The sequence below is a fragment of the Thermothielavioides terrestris genome, chromosome 2 (assembly GCF_000226115.1).
Source record: "Thermothielavioides terrestris NRRL 8126 chromosome 2, complete sequence".
NCBI classification, from domain to species: Eukaryota; Fungi; Ascomycota; class Sordariomycetes; order Sordariales; family Chaetomiaceae; genus Thermothielavioides; species Thermothielavioides terrestris.
Genome location: NC_016458.1, coordinates 4888999 through 4912389, shown reverse-complemented (window position 1 = coordinate 4912389; position 23391 = coordinate 4888999). Strand labels below are relative to the sequence as shown.

Here is a 23391-nt window from a genome sequence, read left to right as displayed (position 1 = left end):
CTTTCGTGATCGAGGGGGAGGGTAGCGTACAGTAGTGTAGCAGCGGGCGCCGCCGTACGCTAGTGGCAGGGGGCTTCCCCGATAGGCGATAGGCGAGGTAGTGTAATGGGACGGCTGCCCAGGTCTGCTGAGTGGTCCGGCATGAAGCCAAGGAACAAGGAGTGCGGCTGGTGTGGGTGAGCACGGGGCAGTCGATGGTACGGATCCGTAGTTTGGTACGGAAAATGAATAAATAACGTAGAGTTCCGCATCCTACGTAATCCGTCCAATGTAGCAGGAGTGTTGGGTTGGGATTGGCCGAGGCTGGGGCTGGTCGACCGCACAACTTGGGGGAACTGTCGGTGTTGAATTGAACTTGGACGGAACTTAGTAACACTCAGTAACGTTAGTACACGCAATAACTACAACCACCCGAGACATGGGTGCAAAACGTCGGGTCGCAGAGGGACGCGGGGAAAAGGACCCTCGCAAGTTCCGTACCTTATCCCAGACAGAAAGTCGAAACAAAACGCCAGTCGCCGATCACTCTTCGACCTGTTTGGCGAGCTGCCAGTCGACACACAGGCGGTCACTGCGGCGGGTCGAGCCATGCGATGCTATGCTGAGCGGGACGAAACACCAAGCCGGTTAGTTTGCGCTTGGTAAAAACTTGCTCGCGTCGCAAGGTGTTCCGCGCTGCCTCTCCTGCCTGCTGCTTGTGAGCCCGGAGACTCTGCACCGAATCAGAAAAAGGAACAGTTGTAAGCGACCATTCGCGGGGCATGATGAGCTGGCGTTGTGACATGTATTGGAGGAACTCGGTTAATCAATTCCTGCCGCAAACCTGGCCAGCTTCTCGCGAGAATGATTTGGTCACTTGCACCGCCAGGAAGTGACCCGCGTGTCGAAATGCGGAAGGAACTCCGTGAGTGTCGGGCAAGCCACGAGAGAAGTGGGGGAGAGGGGGAGGTTCCAGAAGCCTGGAAGGCCGGAACCCCGTTATTCCGGGGGCGGTGAGTGTCTGACTAAGCCGTTCCAGCGTGAAAAAAAAAGTATAAAACACTGAGATGCAGTGCGAAATTCTCACTCCTGCTTCCCTTTTGGAAGTCGTGCGGCTGCAACGACACAAAACAAATACCCGTGTTGCTCGAATCCTACCTCCCAATGGTACTCGTAGCGTCAGTCGTTGCATAGAGCGATCGTAATTGCAGGCCGGCTTCCCTGTCAGTCAGCCCCCCGAGCAGACTCCCGCAAGGGCTCGGTGGTGACGGGGAGGCCTGGACAATCCGTCGTCTTTTTTTCTTGTTGTTCATGCGGGTAGTGTATGCGACGGGCCGATGAATGAGGCTCTGGGGTGGGCCGCAACGGTTACCGGGGATCGTCTTCCCTGAGGCGTCATCGAGGTGCTCGCTAAGGCGGCTATTGTCGACGGCTTTTATCTGGCATAAACCCCCAGCCCCCTTCGACCAGGAAGACGACAGCCTGTTCCGTTTCTCGCCGCAGATTCGGTGTGCGTTTCATTGGGCGTTTCCGGGATCCACGAGGTTGGGGTTGATGCGGCTTCTTTTCCGGGGGCTGGTGCTTCATCTACACGACATATCCATCTACCTAACACCTTCGTTCCAAAATAGCGTTGCCGTAGGGCGTGGGTTGTGTGCAATCAAAGGTCCCTAGCCTCCCTCATTTCTAATTGGAACGCAGCGCCGCTCGGCACCGGAGGCGTGACACACGCAAGTCGTCTTTCATATCAATGCCATATCTGTGTCTATGCGTCCTGATCCTCCTCATCGTTCATCATCCAGCCCCTTTCAGCGGGCGGACGGGTCTAGATCCGCCCGCCACCCGTCTACTCTCCAGGCTCATCGCCGATCTTCTCCAGCTTGCCCATCTCCCTCTTCTCGCCGGCCTCTCCAATCAACCTCAGCCGATCAAGCCTCGTCTTCTGGCCGTCGCCATCTCCATCCACGACGAACAACACCAAACTGGTGATGTTCTGGAATTTGACAAACCGCAGCGGAATATTCGCAGTGCCCTCCGCATTCCAGTCCTTCTCGGATAGCTGAATTTCTTGCGTCGCGCTCAGATCCTCCGCTTCGTCAAACCCCAAATTGTGCGGCTTATTCGTGAAGAGCTTGATAGTGCGCGGCCTCATGGGCACGTCGTCGTCGTCGGCTGAATCGCTGGGAGGTAGGGATGTGATCTAAACGAACTCAGTGAGCTTGGTGCGGCGCGTGAAGTCCGGTTTGCATGAGTAATCACCTGGAGAGTGTGCAGCTTGAGCATCGACTGGAAAGGCGTGAAGAGCAGCAGTTGCTCGTCTGTATCGCTCTCAACCCAGTCCTTGGCCGAACTCTTCTGGCCCGACAGCGCGCTGGGCTTTGCGCCATCAAATAACACGCGCACGCTCCCAGTATCCGGGTCGACATTCAAGAGCTCACAGCGCTTGAGCTCGATCTGATCCGTGATATCACCGTAGCCGCGGGGCAGCTCAGCACCCCTCCAGTTAGCCTCTGCGTCGCCGCTGCCACTGCCGCCCGCTTCCCCGTCACCCGCCTTCAGGTTCTCGATTTCGTTGGTGAGCTTCTGGACCACAGCCTGCAGCTTCAGAGGGTCCGCGCCCTGGACTCTTTCGGCGACCTTGCCATTGCGGAACACGATAAAGGTCGGTAGCGACGTAACTCTGTAGGCCTGGGCCACGTCCTTCTGCTGGTCGGTATTGACCTTCACGAAGGTCACGAGGTTCGGTCGGGAAAGCGCACTCGAGAGCTGCTCGAAGATCGGGGCGACCTGGTGACAAGGTGCGCACCAGTCGGCATAAACTACATAGAAGCGACACTCATTATTAGCTTATTTGGGAGGAAAGAGAAGTGGTTTTCGAAACGCCCGCGAGATTGGTGCAAAGGTCGCAGGCACGGGAGGCGGGCCGCCACGTTTCCCGTACATGGGAGAAGGCTCCAAAGACACGCGGCGGTACGTACAATCTGCCACTACCAGCCGCGAAGCTTGCAGGACTTCGCTAAGTTGCGAGGGAGAGGAGATGTTGACCGTTTTCGACATGGTGGGAAACGATGCTCGAGCAGGAGTCCTGAAGGAGGAGGGGAGAACTTCTGATGTCGGTGCTGTGTATTCCGAGCACGGTACTCTTGTGTTGACACAGCTTGCCCCGCGCACGTCAGCCCCTGCCTGTTCCTTACGGGGTGGGGGGTCCGGACGCCAAGCTACCTAGTCCCACATCGGCTTAGTTAGCGGCGCACCTGTTCGGAACGCAACCCCAACCCTAACCTCAACCCAGCCTCAACCCCCAACCCCAACCCAGGAATCAGCGGAGTAGGAACAAACCAACAAACGGGCCTGCAAGCCAAGGCAAACAACAGAACAACACTGGTGCACCTAAGCATGGTTGATTCCATAGCTCCTGAATGCCCATGTTGCTTGGCTAAACTGTTTGACTCTAGCCGCTCAGGATTCTCAGAACAGCCATTTCAACTTCGGCTCCTCCCCGTTTCTTGCTACTTAGATCCGCCCTGTTACCACAGTAGAGTTTCTCACTTTCCTGCAGTTTCCTCCTCTTTATCCTTCCCAACACATACCTTAGGTATATGGCCGTCAATACGAACCTCGTTGTCTTGGCTCTCCACCCACGAGAATCATAATTGATGCAAATACATTACAACGCGTACGCCTCCCACGCTGTCCAAATCGGCGGCCGTTCACGGAACGGGGGCCCAGAGGAGACACACGACGTCGTTATCCGAGACATGAACAGTCACATTCAGCAGGCAAATCACAGTCTACACAATGTAATGTTTCGTTGAAAGTCAGTTCTTGTTTGTGTGCTGATAAAGACTAATTCTGTTCATGATTCTCAGGGATATTCATCTCCCTCTCAAACAGACTTACTGTGTACTGCCTGCCCCATTAAGGAATCTCAGGCGTCCTTCTAAGGCTAAAAAGTTCCTGATGATCCTTGTAAGGCTGCTCCCACTCCGACGGATCGAATTCCGTCTCCCACGCCTTCCGACACTCCATGTCGTCATCAGTCACATCATACAGCGGCTGCGCGCAGTCATCCCGGAGGTCGAGAGAATCCACCAAATACCCCGTCACCTTCGGCACTGGTGCTAGGCGCCAGGAGTTTACCCACAGCGCCTCCTCCTCTGGCGTCGCCGCCCGCCCTTGGAACATGTCGCGCGCCCAGCGCAGCTGGTCTAGCAGCTCCTCTCTGTACCTCCACCAGGGCGTCCACCTGAGGTGCCTGGGCACGTCGGTGCCGTACTCGTACCCGGTCTCCTCGCGGAACTCGTCCTCGTCGTCCGACCCCGGCGGCGTCTCCATGCTCTCCAAGTTCAGCAGCGGCGCATGCGAGCCGAGGGGCGTCAGCAGCTCGTCGGTTTTGAGCTCCTTCTTGAGATCGCTCACTGGGACGAGCACCAGGATTTCGGGCGCTGTCGGGTGCACGTGCCGCAGGAAGTTGATGCCATCTGGGTTGCGCCACGGCGAGACATAGTTGGGCGAGGTCGCCAACCGCTGGATGCCGACGAGCTTGTTGGCCAGCGGATCGTCGTGTGGCGAGCCGTGGCCTGGGTCCCAGTCTTGGTACTTCACGCCGGGAAAGAGGCGGACGTGGAAGATGTCGCGCGAGAGGTCGACGTTGTAGTCGACGCCGGAGTCGAATTGCGAGCCCCACAGGGTCGGCCGGGTCTTGCGGTACATGTGGCGGAAGAGGCGGCAGACCGACTCGAATCTGCGCAACGGCGGCGGGTCGAGGAAGATCTTGGTTCTATGGCCGATGGTGCGACTGGGGTCTGGCTCGGATACTTCGGGATCCTCGGTGTTCGGGAAAACGAATTCGACACCTATGATTTGCGGTTCTCCGAAGAGCAACTCGAGAATGTGGAGGGCGATTTCCAAAGGAACATTGGCCAGGCTGGGCCGAGTAGGGTCCGCTGGCTTGAGGGTGGGGTAGATTTCAGTCGTGCTTGAGGAGGCCATTGTCGTTCGTCTTGATGTTAGATTGGCGAAATTGCGAAGATGGAGGTCATGTCAGTGGTTTCGCGAGTTCTTATACCTCGGAGGAGTTTCCTGAACGACCAGCCGGGTGTTGTCAGCTGTTCGCGAACACAAACCATATTGAAGCAAATGGCTGGACGCCTCAGTCCGGATCTCCTGGAACATGCCATGCTTTCCGCGGAGAGGGTGGGTGATTTGGAAACAGTGATGGCGAGACAACCTGGGCGCTGCTACACAGGACTCAAGGCGTCTCCGCGGGGCTCCGAACAGTCACTTCGAAGGTGTCTGAACAGGCTGATGTTGATGGCACAGCCGGCCCCGGAGGCGTAGCCCTCTAAGTGGGAACACGTTCCGCAAGATGTACCCCTGGGACTCTTGGAAGACGAAAAGAAGAACACGAACCAGTGACGCGACAGGCCGGTGCTGGCCCGACGAGATGCAGTGACGCCATTGAAGAGAGGGACGTTATTAGCAACGCTTGGGTGAGCCCTTGGCGTAATCATATATGTTGAGCATGGGTCAAGCGATCTCACGCCGCCATTGTGTGGTTCGCGATGGAAAGACAGCGTTCTCGCTTGAGGTTTAACATTACAGTCTACCCGTACTATCTACTCTACAACAACACAAAGGTACCTTAGGTATCTCCGATCCCTGCGGGGTCCATCTAGTGTAGTCCAGCCGCGTCATGAGCCCAATGCCCCCTATCCCCATACGCTGTTGATTCAAGGAGACCCCGACGCCATGATGGAACCTTTACCAGTAAAATCAAGACCGACAACAACAAGAGGCGCTGGGCAAACCGTGCTGACAGAGACCCATGAGAAGAGGCCGCGAGGCTGGACACAACCGACGCAACAATGGCCCCTCCTCCTGTCTAGCTCTCCCCTTCCTCCGCTCGGTCGTCAGACAGTTCCTGTCCAAGAGAGACGCCTTCCAGGCGGCGCCTCAAGATCTTATCAATCAGCTTCATCCGCTTCCTTCGGGTCCGCCGCTCTCCCCCCTGAAGACGAAGCCACAGCGAAGTCTTCTAGCCTTCAGCGCCGTTGGAGCCTTCAGTGCCGTTGGAGTCTTCGGGCGGCTGGTTCCACAGGCTCGTCAGGTGGCCGACGACCTGGGGCACCGTCCGGCCGTTCCAGCCATGCTCCGTTTCCAGAATCCTAGTGCATACCTTCCGCACTTGGTATCGGACGGCGAGCCAGAGCTCCTTATCGTGGCGGGGGGCGGCGACCACCAGCGTGCTGGGGATCGGCTCCAGCCTCAGGGTGCCCGGCCGCGCTTTCACGGCGGGCGTCTGGGGCGGGCCCTTCGGGACGAAGATGTGGATCGCTTCGAGCTTCGGGAAGAGGGTCCAGATGCGGATGAGCGGGAAGTGACAGAAGGGGTACGAGCCCATGTACTCCAGGTCGACGGCGACGTGCCGCAAGACAGAGGGGTCGAAGATGTCGCCCTTGAGCCGTGAAGCCGGCCTGCTGTGCCAGTCGGGCCGCTGGGCGCGAGGGATGGGGTCACCGTCGTCGAGGTAAAAGAGGTCGCGGTCGGGGTCGACCCAGTAGCGGCGACTTCCAAACCGGGAAAGCACCTTGGACTTGAGGTATATTTCCCGCGAAAGCCGGCAGGCTAGGGCGAGACCCTTGTGAATCGGGGCAGAAACAGACACCACATTGTTCTTGATTCGCATGAAGATGATCTCAGGTCCCGTGGCCGCATCGAAGATGGCCCGTTGCATCTCGTAGGGAAGGTCGGCGAGGCTGATCTTGCCTTCCTCGGCCCGGCATGTCCCGGGGGCGCGCTTGGTGGCCATGCTGGAATGGTTAACGTGCTGGGCGGCAGACCACGTCTGAGGGTGTCAGTTGAATGAGCCCCGCGGGTGCGGGCCGAGTGATGGATGCCGAGTTGGATGCCGGGTGTCGTCGAAGCTCCTAGGGTCTCCCCGAACGTGCTGAGATAGTCGCAGCCGGCTGGGGAAGTGAATGCGGCTGCGCCCTGGAGGCCGGCAGGACTGCTCTGAGCATCGCCTCTTCGGTCAAAACCGACTTTGGGCGACCCGATGTTTGCTGAGGTCACGTCAGTACGGCTGAATGAGCATGACACGAGGTTGCCGCCTGAGATGCAGCTTACCGCGCCAGGTTACACCGAAGACTGCCTGGTGCGCACGGAGGTACCTTATGTCCTCTGTATTCCGTGGACTGACTCGCCAAGACCGACTAAGGCCGGGCAAGTTAAATCGCTGGGATTCGGGCAGCGGGGTCGGTCAGTTTGAAAGGTTCGCTCTAGGCCACGCCGCGCAGGGATTTGTCCCCGGAGCAGGACTGGCGGAAGGGCCGTTCAAATAAGAACTACTCAGCCGTGGCGCCAGAAGGAAAAGTAAGAAAATGGAGAGAGGGTTTGGCGACTTTGGCGCTACTTGGTTCGAGACTCGCTCAATTAACGCGGGGTTGTTTTTATTTAGTGGGGTGAGCGTGGGGTGCACAGATGAGTTGTTCCGACGCTGCAGCGGCTTTATACAGTACGGCGTAGTTACACAGCACTATCTGTGCGCACTGTGTAATAACTTCACAAGGGCGTTTACTGTGTATTCCACCCTTTGGTAGGATGGAAGCCATGTCTTCAATCTGCGAGACCAGATCCAGCCTCGTGTCGTAACTCAGGCGTGGGAGGGATGATGCCTTGCCGAGTTTAGGGTCTCGGCATTTTGCCAGGGTCTTTCCCGGAAGCAGTAAAGAAAGGCAGAGTTAATGTTAGCTCTTCCAAGCGCGGGTCGCTCCAGATAGCTGCGCACACTACGTCATCGGCCAAGACAGCTTCCCTTCACCTGAGATGTCGCACCCACATACTCTACAACATGTGATTTCGGGGCTGCCACTGATGTTGGCGCAGTCCAAACAGACAGTCTCTCATTATGGAATCGCTACATATGGGTTGGTCCTCGCACACTGCTCCGCGCGTCCCACCTCATCCGTGCACTCCTTCCCCATTCCCTCTCGCGGCCCCGGCTTGTCCCCACGGTTCGTTCACTTGACACTTGACGAAGCAAGCTCATAAGTCAAGCCACTCACTTCCCTTCGTCTCCCTTCTCTCCTCCACCGCTTCCCCCATCCAACCATCAGTAAGTCCCAGCCCTCACCAGTCCATCTCTCCACCGCTCCCTTCGCTCACCCGCCCGGCGATCCAGTGTACATGTACCCGCGCGAACGCCGCCACAAAAAGCGGCTCTACCTCGAAGACCCGCCGCAGCCAGGCCTCGTCGAGGTCCGCCGCAAGATCACCACCATCGTTCCTCCCCCCGCGCCTTCCCCTCCCCCACCCGTCATCGTCAAACCGCCCACGCCGCCGCCTCCTCCCCCGGTCATCGCGGCGCCGCCCAAACCTCTTCCCCCGGCCGACCCGCTCGATATCATAGACGTCATCGCCGTCGACGTCGACCCCTCCGAGTCATCATCCCGCCGCCGCCGCCACCGCCGCTCCCGCTCCCGGCCCCGCTCCAGTAATGACCGGTCGCACGGCAGGGAGAGGGATGTCGTCATTGAGCGCGAGCGACTCGTTCCCGTGCCGGTGCGCGTGCCGGTGCCGGTGCCGGTGCGAGTGCGGGGGCCCGAGCCGGAGCCGTTTCGCTATGTGGAGGGGCTGCCGCGGAGCGGGAGGGCGCGGAATCCGAGTCCGTCTCTTTCCCCCAAAAATGCGGAGGCGGGTAGGGAGCGGGAACGGGAGAGGTTCAGGGTGCGGGTTCAGGATAGGTGGTGAAGACTACCCAGTGGGGGCGTGAGGCGGGGGGATGAGGTATGGGAGGGGGGGTCGGGGGAAGAGGGGTGTGCGGTTGAGGGTGACGATTGAGGGTGAGGTTGTCTTTTCTGTGCTTGGATTCATGCTGTGGTTTGTTCTTTGGCACGATGACATGCGCGACGATATGATGCCATTGTTTGGCTTGGGCCATGAGGCTTTCGTTGGATGGGACTGGCTGCATGATTATATACTGTTTTTGTGATTGCTGTCTTTCGGCTAGAGGAGGTTCGGGATATGGCGAGGGAGCTCAAGCATGATTCGAGAGTATATGCTTAGACCCAGGAGTAGGCACACTGTGATTCCGAGGTTCCTTGTATCCAATGCAGCTTTCACTGCTGAACGGTCCCGCAAGGCCCAGTCAGGGGCCTTTGAAGTTGGCCAGGTCAGAGGCCTGAAGACAGGCCTTGGTGTCCTTCCCTTTTGCACATAAATAACATTGTTCTGATGAAGTAGCCTAAGCAGCCAACAAAAACCCGATCCAGCGAACTAATTCCAATACCACTCACTGGTCTTCCATCGCCCCTCAAATAAGCAAGTACCCTGCCGACCGTCCACTCGCCCGCTCAGATGCAACCGCCCAACCCAATAGCCCGCGCAAAGCCCTTGCCGCCAGGGTACCGCTCGACGAAGTCGCGAAAGGCCGGCAGGCGCACGAGCTGCGTCTTCATGCGGTCGCCGGCGTCGTAGACGGCCTTCTGGATGCGGGCGCTCCAGGGGTGCTCCTCGACCGACACGACGGCGTCGAGGAACGAGGCCAGGTGCTGCTGCGCCTCCCACTCGGCCGCTGCGGCGGCACGGCTGTCCCGGCGGGCGGCGCGGAAGTAGGGGCAGTGCGCGCAGTGCGGCTCGTCGCCCAGCGCCACCACCCGCCGCGACAGCTCCTCGACGCACCGCACCATGCCCGCCTTGAGGTGCTCCAGCCCGAAGTACTCGGCCGCGAAGTAGATCTCGGCGTAGGTGAAGAAGGACGGCTTGTCCTCCCACGTCTGGCGCGGGAGTTCTGGCAGGGCAGGTTAGGATATGACTCCCTAGCGGGGTGGCAAGGAGGGAAGAGAAGAAAAAAAATAATACAGGGGGTCGGCGTAGCTCGGGCTCGTTGACTTGCTATTCGTGTGGAGGTACCCCAGGATCACCGAGACGGCCTTTGGGCGAATGAGCGCGGTAGCGCGGGGACGAGCCACGATACGCCTAACCTGGGCCGTTTTCAGCGCGAGAGAAAGGGCGAGGGTCGGAGCGAGTGCCGTGCTGCTCACCTGATGTTTCTTGGTTTCGTTTAGCTTCATCCGCGGAATCCAGGCAGCGACAACGTCTCTCTTGACTTTCTAAGTATAGCCCGAGAAGTCCAAGGTCATGTCCCCATCTGGCTCGCCGTTCCATACGTCGTCGGTCCAATATATGGGTTTTCCTGGTTCAGACAAGGAACCTGCGAGAGCCATTGTGGCTGGTCTGACAGGTCTGTTGATGGCCGAGAGGAAGGGAGATGGATGATTGTATCGGCGCTACTGCGGCGAGGCGTAAATGGATTGTTGGAATAATGCAAGGCGTCCACAAACGTACGGTTAAACGATGCGATCTACGAAAAGCGGTAGTGAGCCGGTGGCTGCTTGTCGATGCTGTAAGATGTCCTTGGCTAACCCTCGGACTCCCCCGTTCCTCCGCTTGCATGCTTCAGTCCTTGTCGGTGTTCTCGCAACCACGCTCCTGCCAGTTGGCTGTCTTGAACATGAACATTGAGGAAGGCTCGACAACGCCAGCAGCACCCAAAGTCCACGTGCGCCTTCCGTTTGCCATTTTCGCCATGATGGGCTTGCCATGCACTGCGTGTTGGCGCCATGACTGCTGTAGCACACCGCCCTGGACTCAAGCACAATGTTCAATTACGTCTCGGGGTGATGTAAAAGCGCAACCCCTGAATGTGTAAACAAACCCGAAAGGGGTCCGACGGAAAACGTATGTGCCCGCTCAAGGGACAACCATAAATGTCTGGGCAGAGGCTAGAATGGCTGGAGCGTAGTTCGCTAATTGAATCAACTGCTACAGGTTGGTTGCTGCGGCGGGTTATCGCCATTATTTGCTTTAACAGGCCGTGGTTGAGACTGGGCCCGTGTCTGCGGCTCTGGTTTCAGATGGTCCCATCGGACGTGCAGGAGATTAAGACGCCACGATTTGCATCTGATAGTTATGCCCGAGCTCTGCGTAATGGGGCGAGGTCCCTTGTATGGCCTGTTTCGGCGACGGCGGCATCTGATATTTTGGCGGATTAAGGTTGTGCAACCACACCGCTGAGCTATGTCCCCTTGGGCGCTGGGTTGGGCGGTGCTGGTGGTTAGAGCACATGCATGGGTAAGGTTAATGCTAGCAATGGCTACACAAGATCCACAACCGCGAGATCGGGCGGGAAATCTAGCAACGCCATCGATGCGGCACAGCGGGAGAGGGGGGGGGGGGAGCGAGGGGGGAAGTTGTCGACCTCGGATCCTGAGCCGGCAAGATGATCGTCCATGTGTGTCAAAGCAGTGGACTGCGTACCGCGTACCGCGTGTAGCATATCCGCACCGCGCACGCAGTAAGCACAGCGCCAACGCCGACAGGATCCTGAACGAAGGAACCGTTTCCTGTCTGGACCTGCCTCCTATGGTACCTCAGGTATGTAGTGTACTACTCCGGACACACCAAACACTGCCAGGACGGGATGAAGCGACCGACAGCTTACGCAGTACAAGCGGGGCACGCGACTCGTTCCTGCATTTGTTGTGTCGCGTGGTCGCCTGGCCTGGTTGGCGGCAGCCGTTTCAAATGCACAACAGTTACCAAATCGAGCAATTGGGTGGTCGCTGAAAGCCAAAGTTCGATGTTTTGTTTCCTCGTCCCACCTACCGTATACCCCAGGTGTGCACTGCGCCCTGTGCCGCGAGCTTCCCCGTCTCGAACTCGATCCTCAGACAGACCCGGGTTCGGACGACATAGGGTCCCGATGCAGTCGCGGGACGCCCGGTCGTGCCGGCCCTCGAGGACCCCAGACCTACACGAGAGTAGTGTACCGCGGTACACTACTGTCTGTTGTTGTTGTTGTTGTGTCCCGCGCACCCACAGGCCCCAGGGGTAGCGATCTGAAACCGTGACGCCGTCAACCCTGAAGATCACTGAATGTCCCCGTGTTTTCTCGGCGGTCCGGCGGCCGGGCCCCGGAACCGTTTCGGAGTTCAGACGGCGGTAGCCGAGAATCAGCACCCCCGCCACCAAACAACCCGCGCTGTCTCTGTCTGGAGTGCAGTCATTGGGACTTCAGCTCAACGTCAAACTTCTGGAGGATCGATGGCTGACTGGCTCGCCCTGGCCGCTTGATTGAACGCACCAGGGCAAGCCAGGGGGATTTCAGGGGCAGTCATCTGAGACATGCCGCCCAATCAGGAGCCGTTGTCGGTCAGTCTCTCCCAAGCGAAGAAGCAGCGCAACAGGAAAGGGTCCACAGGCGATGACTTGCATATGATTCTGGAACTGTTGCTGAACGATCCAATCACAGTTGAAAAGCGGCTCCTGCAGAGGCAAAGGCTGGCAAAGCGCCGTTGAAATTTAATTTCGCGCCACACCGCTCTTTTCCAGCGCGCCACATCATCTGCAGCGTTGCACTGACCATCCATGGAGTTGCGGAGTACGGATAACTGTGTCGTGCACTCCGTACATACACTAGTGTTGCTCGATTGGTGTATCTCGACCGTGCACGTGGTGTCGTTCATTTCGTCGCGGGCGCTGGTTTGAGGGTTCTTCTCTGAGGTGACTTAAGTGTGCCGACCTGCCATCGATGCTCAGGCGGCGCAGGAGAGTGATGAATCAAACACAACACTCTACAGGGTGCATCCAGAAAGAGAAGGCACGCGAGCTTGTTTGCTTCCTTGCTCCAGCACCGAAAAGCAACATCAGCTGGATGTGCTATCTTATCGCAGTAAACTTACAGAGTGTGTCCGTAGTTTGTACTCTACGGATTAAACTGCCCGGGCTCGGAAGATCTGCTGATCAGGGGTGCTCCTTTAATTCTTTGAGCAGGTGGCCAAGGACTTGGTTCAATCCGCGAGAACTCATTGCGATTTACTGTGATAAACAGGAGAATATTCCGTCTTGTGACAAGAACGAACAGCAATGTGGTCCGTGGTCCGCAGTGTACCTGCAGAAGTGACCTCCTGCATGCTGCACTCATTTAAAGTACCGCTAATCAGCTGTGGGGACTTGCGCTCCGTGGGGTTATACCTTAGCGCGCCAGGGGGGGGTGGCAAAATGATCTCTGTTATAGTTTCCGAGAGCCAAAATAGTTTTCTAGTTTACAATATACTTTATATTATAAAAATGCTTACTACTACTATTATAGAACTAAAATCACTATATAGTACAAGAACTACTTAGATAAATTATATATTTAATAGTAAAACAATCACTATACTAGTTTTTTATAATATATATCTTAGATCTATAGAAAGATTTTAAAGTTAAGCTTTTTTTTTAATTTAAAGATCATTTTCTTTAAAAATATTTTTCTACTTCAAAGATTATTTTCTTTGAAAATGATTTTCTATTTAGAAGATTGCTTTTACCTCTTTTATTCTCTAACCTATAGCCCTTAGCTTAAGCCCCCTAGATAAATATGAAATTCAAACTAAGGTATAACTGTGAAATCGTAGTCTCGTAGTCTCGTAGTATAATAGTAAATCTGCAAGCTTATATTATATAGGTCTTGAGTTCGATTCTTTATAGAGTCCAGTTTTTTCAACTAAAAAAAAAGAAAAAAAGACAAAAAAAGAGAAGAGAGAAGTAGAGGAGAGAAGAAGTAAGAAAAGGGTAGAGGGCTTAGAATAGATAGAAAAGTTTACTTTTATATATATAGGTAGATAATAAAATTTTAAAAGATAATCTTATATTTAAAAGTTGGTTTTAAACTAGTTAAAATTATTTTAAATTCTAAATTTCTTTTTCTTATTAATAATTATCTTTAATTACTAATATTAATATTTATTTAAAATAATCCTATTAGTAAAAGATTATTTTTACTATAAGATATTTTTACTCTTTAAATTTTTATTTTATTTAAATTAATCTTCTTAGTTGAAAATTATTTTCTTCGTAAGATATTTTGAACTCGGGACTGGTAGGCGCCTGTTTTCTAGGTGAAATATTGAAGTGGTGCAAAACCTCCACACCAACCTGCCCCACCACACCCAGAACCAGGCGTGCAAGACAGCTTCCAAAGGAATGCAGTGTCCCTCTGGACGGATGAAGATAGTGCGTATCGAGTGGTGGGAAGGCTGTCTTCCGAGAGGAAGACACGTGACTCAGATGCGTCTAGTGGGATACAGCGGAAACACAAGAAAGGACAACAAGAATGCGGTCAGAGCTCAACAGCTCGAATGCCCATCGTCTGGACAGAGGTAGAACAACAGAAGGAGAGGCTCAACAGCCTTCCTGGAAGAAGAGGGACCACCAACGTGGTATCAACGAACGTGTATTGACAACTGCTTGATGTCTTGCTTCATGATGAAGAAGATGGGCTCAGCCCACTTAAATACATGTGACCAGAGGGTCAGACCTCCCCTAGCAACGAATGCAACGCTCTGAGACAAACAGAAAAACAGAAAAACTGGGTCCCCCATGCCCAGGTAGTCCATCACCCCAATTCAATATCTTGACGCTCCAAAATAGTCCCAGAGATCATTTTGCCACACCCCCCTGGCGCGCTAAGGTAGTTATAGAGGTCTCGCCAAGACTAATTTCGGAGGATACCGCTTACAAGTATTTACAATCGCCATAGGGTAAGCGGGGCCGCGACGACTTCGAGCAACATCAACAATGTAAAACCGCGAAGACTTGTAAAAACAACTTCGCGAAACCTTAACTAAATCGAAAAAAAAAAAAAAGAAAACGAAATTAACCTGTACCCTAACTTTAACCCAAATCCTAACTATTAACCCGAACCCTAACTAGCGGGGGGCTAGCGCCGCCCCCCATACCCCCGGCGAACTAACCCTTGGCGATAGAGCAAACGCCTTGGCGATCGGCGTTGCGTAAAAACGTTGTAAAAACATTGCCGACAATTGGCCGAAATTAGTCTTGGCGGGACCTCTATAACCTCCAGCCTCCGTGGGGGTTCTGGGGTTACAACCTCGGAAGTGAGGGAAGCCCCCAACGCAACGACGAGCGGCCTTGATTGACCTAACCAGCGAATGCCGACCACGAAGACACCTCAGGATCGAACCATTGCCAAAAGGCTAACATTGGTTTAGTAAAAAAGGTTATTGCGTCATGCTATTTACGGGAGCCAGAACCCATTCTCAAGAATGCCAGTGCTAGTATGCGAGATTTCCCTGTGTTGCCGGATCTTTGCGACCCTCCTTGCGGGCTCACTTTGAAGTACCACAGCAGTTAACAAGGAGTATCTGGCAATTCCAGACTCGTCAGACGACACCACGATTCAGTCGTTACAACTCTGACGCAATCAATGACACGGAGACAGGAGCTCAAGCTTGTGCAAATGATAACTACCTAAGGTACTTTGTTTATCATCAACTCTGTTTCTGCACTGGACACAGAACACAAACACACCGATTTCTACTCTGGTAGTGTACAGATTAGTGGGAGGGGTTCAGCAACCACCTGAGTACTGTGTATTCCGTACATACGGAAGTCATCACACTGTCCTCCCGCTTTTGAAACTCTCACGTGTGCGGATCCCGACATTAAAGGGACACGGGTCGTTTGGACACACATAGACTTGTGGCCGCCCCCGAATTTCAAGAACTGCGGCTAAATGGGGTAACAGAGCCAGCGCAAAGCCAGCCATAACAGCGAGACTGTTTCAGGAGCTTAGTGTTGTTGTGTACCCGAGTTTGCGGGCGAAAGACATTTGCCGCTGGCTATCCGGAGGACATGCACCTGTCAGTTTGACGCATGCTCACGGTAGCACACAGTATGGGTCAGTGCGAGAATGGAAGGTTTCGGAGCAACCTGCAATTACAACTATCTACACTACAAAGTACGGAATACAGGGGCATCTTTGCGATGTTGATGTTGCCACCAGCAAGCAAACCCGACTCCTTGGCGAGGCCTCGCTGCAGGCGCTATCTGCTTGTGCCTTCTCACTCTAAACACAGCATACGTTCTGTGTAAATGTTCAACGCTGAGGTGGTTTGATTCTAGGTCAGGTACCTAGGTAGGTACATGGGGCCACGGGAGATAACGTTGGGCAGGGGTGTCGAGGGCCCAGCTGCGATGTGGCCTAAGCTTCTTGCAGCGGCTTGCCATCGGCAAACCCAGCCCTGACTGGAGCCGGGTCTGGGGCGTGACGGACGGACCTCGTCTCTTTTTGTGCTCATCAGACAAGACTTTGGATTGCGAGTCGCACACAGCACCCCACGACGCTAGACCACGCGTTTCCAGGTTTCCCGGTCTCAGAGGGCCCGCATCCGTGTCTGTTCTTCGCCTCGGCTGGCGACTTTTAGCGTCTAGTGTACGGAATACTACGAATTAATTTAGTGTACGGAATACACACCAGCGAGTGCTAGCGCAATTGGCAACTTGGATAGCATGCGCCAAGAATGGACGAGGAGTGCCAGCGCCCGCATGGACGCCCTCACTCGCTCCGGGCTGCTTAAAATTTATTATCTGGAGAGGGTCCCACTGCCGGATGGGTATCCGCCCGTGCCTTCCATATACACTCCTGTGCTACCTACGGTATACCGCAAACCTTCGGCTCCAACACCAAGGCGGTCTCTCTCTCGACGCGGTCCCCGCTGCTGCTCCGGCTGTGCGTCGCTCGCCGCAGAGGTCAAAGGTGAAGAATTGGGCTTTCGACAGTGGTATGCAACGCCGAACAGGACTTCCCCCGGAAGCTCGAAACCTCAAAGAATTCCGTGGGTCCCGTTCATTGGCCGCCAGCCCCCGTCCTCCAGCCCGCGCATAGCGGACCCCGTAACCTGCCGCAGCTTCGACGGCCTGGCGAGCCTGGCTGGTCGCTGGTCGCCCATCCTCTCAACCACACACGACCAGCCCCTTTTGCAACGCCTCCCCCACCACCCCCGGCCCTCCAGCACCGTGCCCCAGGTTAACTACGGAGTAGTTACTTGGAATGGAGTCTCCGCTACAGGACAGTCCGACGGTTGGGAGAACACAAGTGCTGTACACGGCCAATAGCCCGCTGCCGGCCCCGTCAACGGCGAGCACGAGGTATGTACGGGCCCGTCCCCCGGCCCCACACTCTCACTTCCTGGACTCTCTCCCGCTGTCGCATTCGGCTTTCCTCCGCCTTTGTTCTCTTTCCCTGCTCCTGGCCGGTCCCTGCAAGGCTTTCTTTTGGGCGCGCGCTTTGTTTGGCCAGGAATGTGCCGTGACTGCGTCCTGTTCAGCCTACGTTGCCCTCAGACGCTTTCGATTCGAGCTCGCTTTGGAATCCGACGTGATCTTGTCTGGCATCTGCGCTGTGGTGCCGGCTGCCGACTCGCGCCGGTCAGTTCCTCGCTGACCCAGTCTCTTTGTCTCCGTCTAGGTCGAGGCGGACACCGGCACCGAGTCCGCTGCAAGCAAGCACGTTCCGCGCCACGAGCCCAGGCCCTGTGTCCGCTCTTCCACCCGCCGCCGTCCCCCGCATCGTGACTACTGCGGCGTCAGAGGAGCCCTCTTCGAAGCCATCCGAGCAGTCATACTACAACAGTGACTCCTCCGGCACCACCACGCCCGACGAGAGAGGCCCTGGGTATGTGGCCATTAGCGGCGGATGCCCTTTTTGGGAACGCTGTCCTTGTAACGAAGACGGCTGCTGCTGCTGCCGCATTTGCGTGTACAATAGTGGGCTAACTACCTGGGCAATGCGTTACCAGACCGGCGCCGTCTCCTTCCAGGCCCCAGTTTCCGAATGAAGCCCGCAGCGTGTCCGACCCCGTCGTAGCCGTCCAGCCTCCCGGGGACTCTTCGTCCAGTCAGTCCTCGACCATGGCTGGCTCGGGGAGTGAGCGGGCTGAGCCCGCGAAAAGCGCGCCGAGGAACTCGTCTATAGATTCCGCCATCTCGGCCATCTCTTCGAGGTCCAGCCTCAACAAGGCGTCTCAGGACGGCGCCGTGAACAATACCGACATCGCGCACCTAATCAAGACCGCCGGCAGCGCCGAAGCAGTCATTCAATATTTGCTAAAAGAAAAGCAATCGCAATCTCAACAGAACGCGCAGCTCTGGAGGCTGGTTGACAAGCAAAGAGCCATGATACTGGGCCTGAACAAAGACCTCGAGCGAGCGTTGAAGGACAAGGAGAAATACAGGAAGAAGCTGAAGGAGGTCTTGGAGGGGCAGGAAGCGCCCCCAGCACCTGCCGGAGCGGCACCAGGCGCGCAAGGAGCGGGCCAGAACGGACTGGGTGATGGTGCTGGGACTTCGCCAAAGGAACGGGTGCTGGAACTCCCACTATCCCCGACGGCGCCGGAGGCCAGCAGTTTGAAGCAGTCGCCCATCGACGTATCTTTGGCACCGTACCCCATAACCCCTCCGGCGGATCAGGCGACTTCCGAAACTGCCCGGTCGACCGTCGGCAAGATCCTGGACCCTTTGCATACAATGCCGAAGCCGAGCGAGCATGCACTCGGCCAATTCGATCACGAAGCACAGGAGCGGGAGGCCGAGGCGGCTTCCAAACGGGCGGAGGAGGCTAAGGAGCTTCCCATCAACATCAGCCTCCCTCCCTCCCGAACCGTGCCCCGCGAGCCGCCACGGATGCCTCCGCCACAACCCCCCGTCGGACTGCCAGATCGGTCGCCGAAACCCGACGAAGGTGTGTCGAAGTTCCCGCCGCCTCCTGCGCCACCACCGCGGAGGCCTCCACCGGCACCATTGCATCTGAAGAACGCGAAGCCGAAGCCCAGCGTTGCTCCCGAGGAGGAGCCGGAAACGGACACCGACTACGACCACATCCTCGAGGTGGATGAGTTGAACGAGGAGGAAAGGAGGGGCCGACGCAGAACACGAGAGGAGGACGATCGGGACCGCGCAATCTTGGCCAGGAAGGAGGCTGAGATGCGCAGTTTGTCCAAAAAAAGCAAAAAGAGCGCCAACCGCAAGGCGGCCGACAAGGAACAGGCGTCTCCGGCCGAGGCCGAGCCGCCAGCCAGTCCAAGGCTGGTTCAGACAACCAAGATCCTTTCGCCCCGGGAGCCAGCATCTCTTGCCGGTGTTCTGAGCGGCAGGCCGGACTCTCGGGGAGTCGGGGCGCCCTTGCTGAGCCCAGGCCTCCCTTCGAGCCCGAGACCCATGGCTCTGCGGTCTCCCATGAACTCGCCCCCGCTCTCCCCTCTAGGCGTCTCAGGCTTCCCTGGGGCGCCGTTATCCCCGCGGCCGCCGAGGGCGCCCATCCCGTTGCCGCCAAATACTCCGCTTCAAACCCCTTCCCCGGCGGCGGGAGAGCCTTCGGCGTTGAAGTCACCCCGGCCGCCTAACAATATCAAGCAGGGAGAGCATCCTGGTTTCGTAGCGCCGAGCCCCACCAAGTCGAGCACCGATAGCCCGGTAGAGCGGACGAAGATCTTCAAGGGGTTTATGACAGAGGAGTATCCGGACCTGTTGCTCCCGCCAAACGCGCTTCCGTCCATCGACATCAAGGTTGCGTCCTCGCGTATGAAGCCCTCCCGGGCTAGCCTGCTCTCGTTGACGCAGCTGGAGGAAGACCCCGTCTTCACCCTGGCCGTGTATTCGAGGGCTGACGGCGGGGAGCTGTGGCGGATCGAGAAGGACACGGCATCGCTCGCCAAGCTGGACCAGAGGCTGAAACAATGCCCCAGCTTTACCGCGAAGACGCCGGACCGGTCGCTTTTCAGCGGTCATGCGCCGGCGAAACTCGATGCCCGGCGCAATGCCCTGAACCAGTACCTGGACGAGTTGCTGAATACGCCCCTGGACAATGCGACGGCGCTTGAGCTGTGCAAGTACCTGTCCACCAACACCCTGCCTCCGAACGCGGACGAGACCGGGAGTTCGGTTGGAGATGGTAATGCGGAGTCGCAGAAACTCGGGCCAGGCGGGCGTCCTTTCCGCAGTGGCTACCTGACGAAGCGGGGCAAGAACTTTGGGGGGTGGAAGGCACGGTATTTCGTGCTCGACGGCCCGCATCTGAAGTATTACGAAACCCCCGGGGGCGCGCATCTGGGCACCATTAAGCTCCAGAGGGCTCAGATTGGCAAGCAGGCCCATCACACCAACGAAGGCTCGCCAGCGCAGAGCGGTCCGACGGACGAGGGCGATAATCAGTATCGCCACGCCTTCTTGATCCTGGAGCCGAAGAAGAAGGACCCGAATAGCATGACGAAGCACGTCTTGTGTGCGGAGAGCGACAAGGAGCGCGATCAATGGGTGGATGCCTTGCTCCGTTGGATCGACTACCGGGATCCTGACGATGAGGAGCCACACCCGAAGAAAGATCATGCGCATGCAGACCGGCATGGCGGCGAGCGCGGGAACGGCAAGAAGAAAGCACACGGCCATGGGAAGCCACAGCCACCGCAGCATGCGGCTAGCGCTGATGAGGACCTGATTGGCGTGAGCTACGAAGCCACAAAACAGGGGGATATCCCGCAAGGGGCGCCGTCCAAGGGCAAGCAAGCCGGGCAGCAAGATCACGATTCGACGCAGAGCCAGTCGACGACGGCGTCGTACACCATCTCGGCGCCGCGGGATCCCCAACTGATCTCGAACTCCGAGTCGTGGGGGAGCAAGCTGGGCGCCGGACTCACACCACCGACGCAGGAAGAGAAGAAAGCGAGGAAGCGCAGCTTCTTCGGCTTCGGACCCAAGACAAGGACGTCCAGCGACGGCCAGGACTCGCTCTTTGGCAGCGAGAGCGGCTCTCAGCCCACCAATCAGTACCACGGACCGGTCCGGCCAGTGTTCGGCGCCACGCTGGCCGAAGCAGTCCGGTATAATCCTCCTGCGGATGTAAGGGTGCCGCTGCCTTCTGTGGTGTACCGGTGCATCCAATACCTGGAAGCGAAGAACGCCACGCTGGAGGAAGGTATCTTCCGGCTCAGCGGATCCAACCTGGTCATCAAGCAGCTCAGGGAGCGGTTCAACACGGAGGGCGACGTCAACCTGCTCGCCGACGGGCAGTACCACGACATCCACGCGGTCGCTGGGCTGCTGAAGATGTACCTCCGCGAGCTGCCGAGCACGATCCTGACCAACGACCTGCGTTCGCAGTTCGTTGCCGTCACCGAGATGGCGAACCACAAGGAGAAGATGGCGGCGCTTGCCGAGCTGGTCGAGCGCCTTCCGCAGGCCAACGCAGCGCTGCTCAAGTACCTGATCGCCTTCCTCATCAAGATCATTGACAACTCGGACATCAACAAGATGACGGTGCGCAACGTCGGCATCGTCTTCTCGCCCACGCTCAACATCCCGGCGCCGGTGTTTGCCATGTTCCTGCAGAACTACGAGGCCATCTTCGGGATCGACCCGTCGGAATACGAGCTCCCGCTGACGGAGCCAGAGTACCCGCAGGAGCGGCGGCCTTCGCTTCCCGCGTCGTTCCAGGAGCGGCGGCCATCGGACGGGCGGCCGTCGACGTCGCACAGCGACTCGCCGCACAGACAGCGGCTGATAGACGCCCTGGAAGGGCAGGGAGGCAACAGGGGCACGCCGACGCCGCCGCCGATGACGATGCAGCAGATGGCGCAGATGAACGCGGCGTCGATGCACGCCAGGAGCACGCCGACGCCGCCGCCGCACATGCGGCCGGCGTACGAAGGCAACTTCGGCGTGCCGCCGTCGGGTTTCGATCCCAGCCAGCTGCCGGCCGGCGCGCCGGCGCCGCACCGGCTCAATCCCGGTTACGACCGGCCGCTGTACGAGAACGGGCTGACGCCGGCGCCGTTCGAGCAGCCGTACCGCAGCCGGCGCGAGAGCGCCATGTTCATGGGCACCCTCAACCACCAGCCGTCCAAGAGCCGGCTGCGCGAGGAGGCGCAGTACTGACGCGTGTCGGAGTTTTTCGGCCTGCTGATTTTGGTTTAATCATGAGGTTGCGTTCTTTCTTTTTCCTTTTTCATTCTTTCTTGCTCTTTTCCTTTTGGAATATGAGCTTCTTCGTCACATATGGATGGCCACCTTGCCTACCCATATTATACCATATTACGCATACCATGTGCCCCATCTTGATGCTGTCCGGCCACGAGCAAAGATACCATATCTATCGTTTTTCCATGTTACCTGCTTTCTTGTTTTTTCTTGCGGCCGTCCCCGGAGGAAGCGAAGCGGAGCGGAGCGTGTCATGGGGATGGGGGATCGATCTGCGACCACTGCGACGACGACTCGTACGTGTGACGACGACTCGTGCGTGTACGATTTTTTTCTTTATGGAGCGAGCGAGCGAGCGGTACGATCCAGCGTTTTGCTACAAGCGGGCGAGAATCATCATCCATGGAGGCATCCTACTCTCACCGCATTGGACGGCAGCAGCGAGCCGACGTTTGTTTGATGACGGGTTGGGTGTGTGCGTGTGGATGGACCTTCGATGGGTGGATCGACTTAGCGGGCATGTTCTGGCTCGGCAGTTTGCGCTTTACGTCTTTTTTTCTTTTTCACCCTCTTCTTTTTTGGTCTCTTCCGCTTTCGTTTTTGAAATATATCAATGGTTTGGATGGGGTTTTGGATTTTTGCCTCGTGTTTTCCGGCTTTCCGTTTGTTATCTTTTTGTCTACTTCTCGGGCGGGGAAAAGCCTCCTGGTCGATTCTGCGGTGCACTGCCTGCGGAGGAGATACCACAGTTTGTTCTGAGGGGGGGAGGGGAATTTGATGTGAGAGGATCGATATAAGTACATAAGCTCGTACGTATTTATGTAAATGTCTAATTAATATGGGCTAATGGTATGTCTGGTGTTGTGTGTTGAGCCTGATGCAGTTCTTCCGCCTTGATGGGAGCTTGAGCAAGCAGGACCCTTCAGGGGCTAAGTTAGCGTAGCTGACTGTTGTCTGCACGTGCCATGTCGGTGCTTGCAGCGGAACAGGCGCGAGTGCCATTCTTGATAAGGTATATACAAAAAAAGGAGTTGTCTGAAGCGAAAGCTTTGACGAACAGGAGCCTTTTCTTGGTAGCTGCCCCACAGCCATCCCTGTTCGCGTGCTCGGAATCGTCGGACGAGGCGCTCCGACATGCTCGACCTCCGACTCTGACGTCGGAAGTCGGCCGCTGAAAGGGCCGCGGTAACATCATCGGCAGCGCAATCAGCAATTAGCGGCTCCGTTCCGGCAGCTAGCTAGCTGTCCCGGCATGGACGTCGACACCAGGCTCCGCGTCAGCAGCACGGCCGCACCAGCGCCGTCGCTGGCCGCTGCTGCCGTGCACGACGTCGCCACCGCCAACCCGCAGCCGTCGCGGGGCCCGACATGGCCGTCGTCGCACGCGCCACAGCAGCAGCAGCAGCACCAGCAACACCAGCAACAACAAGCGCCGAGCACACACGCCCACGCCCACGCCATCGCTGCCGCCCAGATACATGACGCCGTACCCCCTGCACCAGCTGCACCATCAACGGCATCCGCTTTCTCTCCGCAGACCCCCAGCTCCATCGTCACCGCGCCGACCCCGTCCACCACCACCCACCCCTCGGC

The 23391-nt window shown here is 56.9% G+C and overlaps 7 protein-coding genes across 7 annotated transcripts; 2 read left to right on the top strand and 5 right to left on the bottom strand.

The window, feature by feature from the left end:
- Window positions 1-1739: 1739 nt before the first annotated feature.
- Window positions 1740-3159, bottom strand: THITE_2114083 (uncharacterized protein). Its single transcript, XM_003652462.1, has 3 exons — window positions 2958-3159; window positions 2239-2798; window positions 1740-2179 (listed from the first exon to the last, which is right to left on the bottom strand). The coding sequence occupies exons 1-3, from the start codon at window positions 3034-3036 to the stop codon at window positions 1826-1828; spliced, it is 993 nt and encodes a 330-aa protein (XP_003652510.1). The 5' UTR covers window positions 3037-3159; the 3' UTR covers window positions 1740-1825.
- Window positions 3160-3732: 573 nt separating this feature from the next.
- THITE_2114080 (uncharacterized protein) lies at window positions 3733-5170 on the bottom strand. The gene is made up of 2 exons (XM_003652461.1): window positions 3849-5170; window positions 3733-3779 (listed from the first exon to the last, which is right to left on the bottom strand). Exon 1 carries the CDS (start codon window positions 4969-4971, stop codon window positions 3898-3900), a length of 1074 nt encoding a protein of 357 aa, XP_003652509.1. The 5' UTR covers window positions 4972-5170; the 3' UTR covers window positions 3733-3779; window positions 3849-3897.
- A 584-nt stretch (window positions 5171-5754) lies between these two features.
- Window positions 5755-6913, bottom strand: THITE_2114078 (uncharacterized protein). The gene has a single exon (XM_003652460.1). It carries the CDS (start codon window positions 6788-6790, stop codon window positions 6017-6019), a length of 774 nt encoding a protein of 257 aa, XP_003652508.1. The 5' UTR covers window positions 6791-6913; the 3' UTR covers window positions 5755-6016.
- Window positions 6914-7833: 920 nt separating this feature from the next.
- THITE_2095371 (uncharacterized protein) lies at window positions 7834-9107 on the top strand. Its single transcript, XM_003652459.1, has 2 exons — window positions 7834-8095; window positions 8162-9107. Coding segments are annotated over exons 1-2 (570 nt in total). The 5' UTR covers window positions 7834-8094; the 3' UTR covers window positions 8731-9107.
- A 225-nt stretch (window positions 9108-9332) lies between these two features.
- On the bottom strand, window positions 9333-10205 carry THITE_2128272 (uncharacterized protein; the record flags this gene model as incomplete). Its single annotated transcript, XM_003652458.1, has 3 exons — window positions 9333-9755; window positions 10023-10091; window positions 10149-10205. 3 exons carry the CDS (start codon window positions 10203-10205, stop codon window positions 9333-9335), a joined length of 549 nt encoding a protein of 182 aa, XP_003652506.1.
- A 715-nt stretch (window positions 10206-10920) lies between these two features.
- THITE_2128271 (uncharacterized protein) lies at window positions 10921-12167 on the bottom strand (the record flags this gene model as incomplete). Its single annotated transcript, XM_003652457.1, has 5 exons — window positions 10921-11073; window positions 11299-11401; window positions 11443-11537; window positions 11647-12032; window positions 12125-12167. The coding sequence occupies 5 exons, from the start codon at window positions 12165-12167 to the stop codon at window positions 10921-10923; spliced, it is 780 nt and encodes a 259-aa protein (XP_003652505.1).
- Window positions 12168-17440: 5273 nt separating this feature from the next.
- THITE_2114072 (uncharacterized protein) lies at window positions 17441-21978 on the top strand. The gene has a single exon (XM_003652456.1). The coding sequence runs from the start codon at window positions 17740-17742 to the stop codon at window positions 21754-21756; it is 4017 nt and encodes a 1338-aa protein (XP_003652504.1). The 5' UTR covers window positions 17441-17739; the 3' UTR covers window positions 21757-21978.
- Window positions 21979-23391: the final 1413 nt, after the last annotated feature.

Coding starts and splice junctions, on each gene's coding strand:
- THITE_2114083 (XM_003652462.1), bottom strand. CDS start 3,036: ATGTCGAAAACGGTCAACATCTCCTCTCCCTCGCAACTTAGCGAAGTC. Junction 2,799..2,957: donor GCGGCTGGTAGTGGCAGATT/GTACGTACCGCC, acceptor GCTTCTATGTAG/TTTATGCCGACTGGTGCGCA. Junction 2,180..2,238: donor TCAAGCTGCACACTCTCCAG/GTGATTACTCAT, acceptor GAGTTCGTTTAG/ATCACATCCCTACCTCCCAG.
- THITE_2114080 (XM_003652461.1), bottom strand. CDS start 4,971: ATGGCCTCCTCAAGCACGACTGAAATCTACCCCACCCTCAAGCCAGCG.
- THITE_2114078 (XM_003652460.1), bottom strand. CDS start 6,790: ATGGCCACCAAGCGCGCCCCCGGGACATGCCGGGCCGAGGAAGGCAAG.
- THITE_2114072 (XM_003652456.1), top strand. CDS start 17,740: ATGGCTGGCTCGGGGAGTGAGCGGGCTGAGCCCGCGAAAAGCGCGCCG.